A 10,608-nucleotide genomic window follows, 5' to 3' on the forward strand; every position below is an offset into this window, starting at 1 on the left:
AATGAGAAACCAGTAATATTTTTGGAAAGACAGTAACGTTTGATGAGAATTCACTGACATTCGAAATTTATTACTGTTCCTGGTCAAATGTCATATATTTTCCAGTTGGTAAGGGTTAGCAGAATCATGGTTCATTGCGCACACAGTTATAACAGGTTCCTAGCAGACTTGTGTATTTTCTTCTTTGGCCTTGGTCTTTATATATATATATATATATATATGCTGGAAAGACTTTCTCGAAAGTTTGAACAATACTATATTTAACCAGTTATGGAAATGAATATGTTGTTGATTCTTGCATTCACGAATATTCTACAACTTGGAGAATTGACAGGAGTTTCGCCATACGTAACTAACACAGTAAGCTAGGCACGTTCTTACATATAAACTTAATACAAACAAACGTTGTCATTAAAATAAATATACAACAAGTTCGTTACAAGCAATACATACCTGATGCTAAAAACTACACATATTTGTAAATACAAATTTAATCTAAATAATGTTCATATTAAAAATAAATAAATAACAATAAATTTGTTACAATATGTACATAGGTGGAATTCCTTGGTATCATTCTGGAAAGAGATAAAAAGTATATACCAATCCTGCAAAGACTGCAGTGGCCAGGGAATGACCCCAACAAAAAGATTAAACAAGAGAACTCCAGTTTTCTATGTTTCAACTTATATTACTGGTTCTGAGTAAAGCTGAAATGCATTTCAGATGGACTGAAGATTGCAACTATGTATTTCAGTCACTAAATTGAGCTTTAGTACAATTTCCATTCTTAGCATACCCAAGATAAAGTTGTCCACTCTTGCTGGATATTGATGGGAGTGAAAGTGGAATTGGAGCAGTATTGCCATATATACAGAATGGAGTAGAACATGTAATTGGCCAGAATTTAAAGTGGTTGGTTGAGTGACAGATTAACAGCTAAAAGGATGTGGTGTTTCTTACCATTCAAGCAATCAAGTGGTGTTTCACAATAGGATGTAGCTCAACATCTTGTAATAACCATATGAATAGGACTGAAATGATGTTGCAGCCTTTAATTTCCAAACAATAAAGCAGTTTCAATGAGAATCTATAGCTACTCAATTATTATACAGTTAAAACATCTATGTTAGTAGATGTAATAGCATTCCAATTGTACATTATGATAACAAGTGCCATGATATTGCATTGAAGACTGGTATATGCATATATCATAGAATCTTTCTACTCTATAAATACAAACAATCTGCTTATAACACAAGATATGAATAACATACTTAAATAAGACTTAGTGGTTTTAATCTTTACATTTTTGGCTAATATTTTACATCCAAATCTCAGCTCAGTGATAACCTTTCTCTACTAATCATAAAAAAAACCAAAAAACTACCAGTTAAGAATTATGAGTATAAGATACTTCTAGCTGCAAAAATAAGATGAAAACAATATGATTCACTCAAAAGACAACTGTAACTAACTGCCAAATGAAATAGAACAATACAAACCATTCTGTATAAGAACACTACAATTTACTTAGTGCCAGCTGAAAAATACAATTCACTTTGCGTCAGCTGAACAATACAACTCATCATGCATGGAAGGTAAACAATACAACTCATACAGTGCAAAGACAAGAATAAGTTTTTCACTCCCAACAGAACAGTACAATTCACTCAGTACCAGCAGAACAAAATAACATACTTAGAGCAGTGATAGAAATGGGGATTTAGTTTTCAGTTTGTATTTTTTCCCCATTGGTTAAGGTTAGTATCACTGAAGATGTTAATAATCCTACCATCACGGGTCAAAGGCCATGTCATCACGTTTATTGACTTACATTCAAAATTTTATTGAACTGCTATTTTATGAATTTATGTCAATAAGTCTGGTAGGAAACTTTAGACTATAATTCAAATTTCAGTATTATACATTAGTTACTTTCTTAATTTAAAAGTAATTATTATAACAACACACTAAATATCAATTTTTGTGTGTCACATGGTATGTTGAATGCAGCATTGGTTCAAATTAGATGTGTGTGATGTCCAAATACAAAGTTTATAGTTTCTGATGAATTAGGAACTCAAATTACCGATATTGACAAGCTAGAACATAAAATAAGAACCTCCTATCTTTTCTACTTGCTTTTTTATATCTATCACCTCACTGCTCCTTCTAAACATGTACCTAGTTCCTAAAACCCTTTTTCTTTCCTGACTTTGGGTGCTGAGAAAATTATACTTTCTGTTGTCACTAAGTATGATATATTGTTCTGTTTGTGCTGAATGAGTTGCACTGTTCTTTTGGCACTCAGAACAATATAACATACTTAGTGCCAACATAAACTACAATTTTCTTAGCACCAACAGAACAATATAACACACTTAGTGCCAACAGAACAGTACAATTCACAGAGTGCAAAGAAGAGTATTGACCATATGTGCATGGGTGGGGTCAAAATGTGCATGACACAACTTTTACAGTTACATTAAAAATGTAATTAAACTACTTTATTAACAATGTACCTCAATAAATCTGGCATCAAAACATAGCTTATAATTAAAATTTTAATATTATATAACTTTTGATTTCTTAATTTAACATAAGGAAGTATCTAAATATATTCTCAATCATCACTTTTCTGTATCACCCAGAACTTAATTCATGTCCTGTGGGTGGAATTTTACATGAACTATCATCACTATTGGCCAGGCGGCCCCAACCAGATAGCCGAGGTTCTACTGCTTGGGGTTGGAATTATAAGGCCATGTTGGTGGCTAGGGCAATTGGACCACAATATAATTATATACATTTGTGAGTGGATCCCAACCTGTAGCCATAGAGTGATGCATTCCAAGCCACTGGAATCACAATAAGAAGGTAATTAATACCAAAGTGGAAAACCTTCTCCTTCTCAGGATCCTGTATACCATACTCAACCTCAGGAAACAGAACTCATCCATCTTTACTCCCCAATTGCATGGGCAAGGTAAATTCTTCTTGTCTTTGGAATTATGGGGAGGATGTGGAACAAATTATGCTCAACCAATGACCCAGGATGGGACCACTCTACATTCGGAATTACAAGGAGACAACGAACCCTCTTCCACGAACAATGTACAGAAGCAATAGTGATCAAAAAAGGGTCATGCTCAACCCAACTGGATAGCCTAGTGTCAAATCTGAACTGGTATTACGAGTAGGTTCCCGTGTAGGCTGGTGCCTCTTCTACTGGTATCTGGGAAAAAACATCCAGGGACTTGGGTAGGAGGGCCCCAACTCTGCCCTCATTTCTTAATTCACTCAAACACTCTGGAGGAAGAACCTCTGTCCACCACCCCAGTGACTGGAAACTGGGGGTAATGTGCATTGGGGAGCCCTGGGGGAACAATGCTCTGGAAACAGTGCAATAGGTAAACCAACCCCAATTTATTCAATCCATTGATTGGCAGGGACAGACAGTCCACAAGTGGTGGTCCAGCATAGTACAGTAATACCACCTGGTAAGCCTTATTTCTACAGAGTCTGTTGCAATCTAGATAAAGTACATTGAATTAGAGGTTACTAGTGCAGAATTGGTTTGACAAAAGCATGCCTGCTTGGGCAACACTCGCCACAGAGTAGGATCCTGTAAAAAATGAGGCAAGGGACCCTGAAAGGTAAAGAAGAGACAAAAATATCAATCAAAATGCTCATCACTCTGTATAATTTAGTGGATATGGTTAAGATAGCTACAGGGGTTAGTCAAAAGTCCTCAGATGAAGATACTGCCAGATTATGCAAATAATGTGAGATAAAAGTACTGGGGGAGGTCCACATACCAGCCAACACAATGTCCTCCAGTGGGCAATTCAACCAGGTTGCTAAAGTCATAGAAATGTGACGATTCTGGTGAGAAGTGACTCACAGAAGTCTCCTCAACTTTAAAGAGAGTGCAGAATAAGCAATATGAATCTATTTTGTACACACCTTTTCAATGTAACTGGGGATAAATCTTAGGAAACTGAATGATCCCAATGAATAAAGTCATTAGTGTGGGCAACAAAACCTTCAAGACCCTCAATGATCATAACAAATGATCAAGATCTTATCAGTCACAGAAGAGGGAAATAGTGATGAGATGAATTAGCAAAAAAGATTTATCCCCTTCCCTGGCTTCCAGTGTCTTAGGGAAGAACTGGTCTAAGCACATAGATAGAATGATAAAGTGTCCTGTGGACAATCAGTGCAAACCACTCTGACTGGTGACATCTGTAGGTCAGCAGCAATGAAAAATAAACCTTCAGGGAAAGGTGATTCATGGCATATGAGGCTAAGATATCAAAAAGGTGTTGAGAAAAGGTATGTTATGCCACCATAATATAATAGTTAGTTAACTGAAATTATCACCTGGGATGAAGGCCCCAAAATGATGCGAGGAAACTGGAGAGTACTGGGGACTCAAAGAATTTTTGTATTGAGTATCGAAAGGTAATAGAGAAGGCTACCTCATACAGCGTAACTGTGAAAGATGCAAAACCCTTGTCAAAGAGCCAGTTCAAAAAATGACTTATGGTTGGCACTTCTGGATGAAGTGGGTTCAACCTCCTCTCAAAACACTATCCCTAATATATAGTGCCATTTTTGTTGATAAATGTCCATGGTGAGACTCGCAAAGACAAAGATAGATACATGGAAACCTTAGAAATTATACCCCAACACCATGCGAAGGATTGCATAACCTCCATGGCTGAAGTTTGAGCTTTTGGATAGCCAGGTGTACAATGTCAGATCATGGCTGCCTCCACAGAGATGGCCAAAAGAGGAAGTGGAAGAGATGGGCACTCATGAAGTTACCTTAGAAGCAGAATCCAGGGTTTAGTTGCCAATCCAGTGCTATCAACAGGACCCAACAATGAGTTGGAACATATTATAGCTAGAACTTTGGGTAACAAAAATTGGTAGGAAGACCTGGAGTTGTAATCCTGTCCTATCCTGACAGAATGCATCTATTGCCAAAACCTGAAGGTGAGGTACTGGAGACCAAACTGCCAGTAGTTGAGTATTCCAATGAGTGGCCATCCCACCAATCATAAGTATTTCCAAAATGAGAGCCAATCCAACAGAAAAAGCTAACAATGCAATCTGTGGGTCGAGACAACTAATCTACCACTGAAGTCATTACCCATGGAGTTTGGCAAGCTAGTTGGGTGATATGATAGGAGTGATCCCTAGAAAGAAGATCCAAGGTTCGAAAACAAAGAGCCCTGAGCCAAGTGTCCCCTTGACAAAAAGGACAAGACACTGCTTTGGAATTGTCGGAGTGAAGCCTGATGATTTTCCCCTTATTAAGCCAAGACCATGTGACAATGCCTTTTGAATAGTATGCTAACAATGGTCCCAACTCACCATCAATGGATGTGGTGATCCTGAGAGTCTTCCAACAAAGTTTAGAGTGATAATAAATAACTCAACACCGTATATAGGGTGAGGAGAATCCTAAAAAGTTGTGATCTATTCAGGTTAACTCTGCTTTAGAACACCAAATTTCCAGGAGCAGATGTATTCCTTGAGAGTTGGAATATGCTTCCACCTGGTGGTGGTAGGCTAAATCACGTAGTTCCGAAAACCATGGCAGACAAGGCATAGCTGTCCCTTCACATATTTGAGTATTAAACCTCACTGCATGGACCACAATATCAGTGACTGGAGGGAGAACTATGTATTCATTACCAGACCTTTCACCCATCAAGCAAGGTGCACGTTCAAAAGCAACTGGGGAAAGAGCCAAAACATAACACACTCGATAGACCCACTGAAGAATAGGAGCCTGAGGCAGCTTATCCCAAAGTGGCCACCTGAGAAGCCAACAGAATAAAGGAAGGCACAGGAAAAAGTGAATCTAAGTTCTCTACAGAATGTCCAGGTTCACCATCAAGTGCAGCCTCAGAGCCCACTAGAGGAACACCATTGAAATGAGTATATGTTTCCATCTCACTACAAATAGGATCACTAACAGTGCAAAACAACTGTCTTGTTCTGGAAGACAAGAAGAAAGAGGGTGATAACTAATCAAGTTTACATCCTTGAGGCCTTGACACTCACCAGGGATACACACAGAAATGGCCAAAACATGTGGGTTGATATAGACCAATAATGAAGCTACAAAACTTACCAAACTCCAGGGTAAAACTACTGAAATAAAGCTTAAAAAAGAAGAAGGATATTTATAAGATCTAGAAGCATTATTAGAATTATGTAAAAGTGAAGTATTGCCTTCTGAAATAAAATTAACTACACAATTCCTGATGAAAAACATTGCACACAATGTGAATAGCAGAGCTTATATAAGATCTGCTGTTGCATGCACAATAAGTCATGCCGAAAGTGGGAGAGTGCAGAGTTATGAGTGAGTGTTGCTTGTTCTGAAATGTGTAAAGGACATTCAGAATTTTGAGTCACACGTTTGTTGACAGCATAAGAGCAAACTCAACAAGGAAAGGTCTACAATATTTTAGAGGAAAGACTACTTGACTCGAATAAAAATTTAAATTATTCCTCATTTCAAACAATGGGTAGAGAATAATATTACCAACAGATACAACCATAAGCAACTATTCTAAAAAGAAACATTAAATACTTACGTAATTTCTAGTTCAGGTCCAGATCTGTATGCTGCGCCTCTTGCTTTGGCTTCTTTAATACCTAAGTAAATTTTAACTTTAAATTAATATCAAATTCTTAAATGCAGGCACACAGATATATATATATATACACATGATCATTTCTCAAGGAACATATTACATCCATTTCTAAATATAAAAGGGTTGGACATGACATGTTCTTCAACAAATTATCCAAATATATTTTCATGAAAATCTTATGAAGAAAGTGATTAGAGGAATGAGTATTATGTTACCAACCGTCTAATATCATGTATAATATGAGAAGAGAAACATCTTATCAAATACAACTATACTAAACAGAAATTGGTCAGCAAGAAGTAGTATCATAATAACATCAAACACATTAAGTTATGATATAACTCAAGGAATGCTGAGAAAATAGTTAACCTTATAAAGAAAGTAACTAGACAGTAATGGAATGTAAGATGATAACAATTGTTTATCAAAAGGCTAGACTTTCAGTTGGGGATTATCATAACTAGCTATAACAGGCTGTCTCATCTCAGTAATTAAAAATACTTAATCCAGCAAACCATCAGAATGTTTACAACTAGTGAAATATAGAGTCAAAAAATATGTGAGAATGAGTACCACATATTCTGAGAGGAGTTTGTTTGAAAGGAAATCAGCATATAATTGAAAAAAAAAAAACTATAGCTCTCAAGGTAGAATATTGATGCCAGCTTAGCACATGCAAAGTCAAGGGTCATCCAGGACTGGATGAGCCCAGGACATTTAGCTACATGCCCATGGATGAACAGAAAACTTGAAATTAACTGACCCTGAGTTATTTCATGCTGAGTGCAAAATTTTTTGCATTGAGTGCATAATCACACTCACTAGTTCTAGTTCTGGAACATTTAAAAACAATCTTTATAAAAGTTGGCCTGAAGTGATAACGAACCAGTCTTCTTTGAGGCTTCCTTCAATCAGTCTGTTCTCAAGTATTTGCAGTCCAGTCCTACAACCATGGAGAATTCTTCATATTTCACTTCTATGCAAGTAAATTTGTGTTCTTGACTAATACCTAGAGACTTAGGTTTGTAAATGTAGAAATGTGTGTATTGAGACCAGGATTAATTTGATAGAAGTATTAATAAAAATACCTTAAATACTACTAGACATATTGGAGAGTCTAACTAAAGGCAATTTATTTTTTTTGTAATTATCTAACGATGCAATGTTACTGTATATTGTCAAGGTAGTAATAAAACTGTATGTTTTGTTCTATTTGAAATCTCTGCCCAAGCCCTTGACCTTCGAGTTGGTGATGTGTGAATTCACAAGTGCATATCCTGGTTATTTAAATAAATACTATTTATAACATGTATTGTCTTTCATCAGACATGCCCGTTGCACAAATTTCTATAAAAGCTCGACAAAATCAATCTTTAAAAAAGTTCGTCCAGTAGAAAAGTTAACATATTCTTACACTGAAAATGTATTTCCAATAGGTACTTATCCTCTCTCACATAAAAACTATTTCAATCTTTTATCTGCCTTCTAAGCATTGCTAATTTCTATAAAAGCTCGACAAAATCAATCTTTAAAAAAAGTTCGTCCAGTAGAAAAGTTAACATATTTTTACACTGAAAATGTATTTCCAATAGGTACTTATCCTCTCTCACATAAAAACTATTTCAATCTTTTATCTGCCTTCTAAGCATTGCTAATAAATTTTTGCACTCAATGCATAAGTCTACATACCCTATTAATTTAATGCCATCTTTGAAGATTTCAATGTGAGGCTACTCTCCACCAATAGTATTGTGACACCTATCTTGTCACGGCTAGCCCTCTGCTATTCCTGCTCAATCCTCATTTTCAACAATGGGCAGGCTTTAAAAGAAGAACACCAGTGTGAGAAAATGTTAACTTCTGATACAGTTTTACCTTCACTCACACAAAGGTAGATTCCTACACTGCAAAGGTGGAGGGACCAGTTTAGGTGCGCAACATTGAAACCAAGCAGAAAGTGACTGTTCAGAATGAACATGTGTGCTTCGAAATGAAAATGAAGCACACTCGTGGGGTACCACACTCCTTCTGGAATTGGTATGCTTTTCGCCCTTGAATATGAAATGAATCTTATACTGGCAGAAAAAAGGATGTGCACAAATGCAATTTGTTCTGAGAGGTGCAATCCACAGTAAAATAAAAACTGAATCAGCTACGTACATCAGAGGACAAAACATCCGGGTTCACATCGCAATTCGTGAATCAAAACAAACCCAGCTGTGAATCACTTTCCTCTTTGTTCAGCATAAGGTGCAAATTATTCCTTTCTCTTGTATGTTGTCTTCGAGACCTCTTAACAACACAGTAAAAGTGCCGTAATGTTTCAGTTTGATATACCAAAGCCAATGTTCATTTCTCAGAGGAGAGGGGTAATTAGTGCTTTAAAGTCACTAAACATTTTCTTCTTCAAAAAGCCAAACAGACCACGTTGTGAAGAGAGTGATGAGGTCTCATACACATGAAAAAAAAAAAGAAATGAAATAAACTATATTAACCTGAAAAATGATTTGTGGCAACCTTATTCAGTTACAATATCTTTAAGTCACTTCTTTCTCTGGTTAATTGATTGCTGTATTATTTTGTGACAGCTGAGGTGTTTGGTATTTCTTGAAATTTTGAAGTTTTACTTTATATACCAGGAACTATTTTGTTCATGAAATGTCATGTATGGTACAATTAAATATTAGGGTTTGAAGCTGAATAAAAGTGTTATTTGAATAAAAACATACCATTTACCTCTTTTTTTTCATTAGTGGATGTCTTTACAAAGAGTTAAAACTTTTAGTGCTGGATTTAGTTGCTATAATGTGTTAAAATAATGACTGTTAAAAAGATGCTAAGCAATACTTGCTAATCAAATCCATCAATACTGTGTCCCCTGATGTACATACAGAACCTCAACTGGACAGACAAGATTCCATAACTCGTCTTTGGCATTAGGAGGTTGAGGATCAAAAAAAGATAAAAACAAATATATTGTAACATAAACATAGTGGCTAGAGCATGTGGACCAAGTTACATATGCTCATCAATCCCAACCATAAGTAAACAGTGTCATATGCCAAGCAACTGAAATTACAAAGAGGAGGTTAGCTTTCAGTCAAAACTGGACAAACTTCCAAAACCACTGTAGGAGCAAGAAGTACAACAAACCAAACCCAGCATTATAAGGTCATGACATTGCCTCATTTTTATCATAAGAACAGGGTATTATCTGTTACTGGTATTAAGAGCAGAAATCATAACTCATTCCACCATAAATGCAGGAAAGAGACATCCTGCATCCAGAATTATGAGGAGGACATGGAACATTCTCTCAACCATAAGAACAGTGTATATAGATCCTGTTGCTAGTATTATGAGGCTTATCCATAGGAGCAGGGAAAAAACCTCCTGCAACTGGAATTAAGGAGAAGAGGGGCCTCTACTGCACATAACTGTAGGAATGGAGCAGTGCCAACCCAAACCTGATATTACAAGGAAGATCCTGCATAGGCTGGACCTGCTCCCACTGCCAGCTGTCCACCAGAGAAAAAGAATCCAGGAGAAATGGAAGGAGGGAAATCAGCTTTACCCTCTTCATACTGAGTGTATAATCATGAGTATGTATGGTAAATTGCTAGATTCACTCAGGTGGAAGCCTCCATGGTCCACCACCCCAGGAACTGGGAAATAGTAAGGATTCCTGTGTTTTACTGGAAGAAAAATGAGGGGAAGTAAATGTGGTGGGGAGTCCCGAGGAACATCGCACCAGAGAATGGGTGTCCGTGATTCTCTATTTTAAAAAGCAGACTGACTCCAATTTATTCCATTAAAGAGTTAGCAGGAAAGAGCAGAAATCCACTTCTGCTTTATTCAGAAAGTCCATGAGTGACAGTCCACCATTAAGTGAAACTTACCAATATCTAGAAACACACACATACAT

The 10,608-nt window shown here is 36.6% G+C and overlaps 1 protein-coding gene across 1 annotated transcript in view; it reads right to left on the reverse strand.

Moving 5' to 3' along the window:
- The window catches only part of LOC106471352 (glutamine-dependent NAD(+) synthetase-like), a gene marked incomplete at its 3' end in the record, with an annotated part of 28,844 nt that overhangs the window by 5,559 nt on the left and 12,677 nt on the right, over positions 1-10,608 (reverse strand). The window contains exon 3 of the mRNA XM_013931952.2: positions 6,624-6,684. Within this exon, the coding sequence (XP_013787406.1) occupies positions 6,624-6,684 (61 nt within the window). The remainder of the gene's footprint in view (positions 1-6,623; positions 6,685-10,608) is intronic.

The sequence above is a fragment of the Limulus polyphemus genome, unplaced genomic scaffold (assembly GCF_000517525.1).
Source record: "Limulus polyphemus unplaced genomic scaffold, Limulus_polyphemus-2.1.2 Scaffold4563, whole genome shotgun sequence".
Taxonomy (NCBI): Eukaryota; Metazoa; Arthropoda; class Merostomata; order Xiphosura; family Limulidae; genus Limulus; species Limulus polyphemus.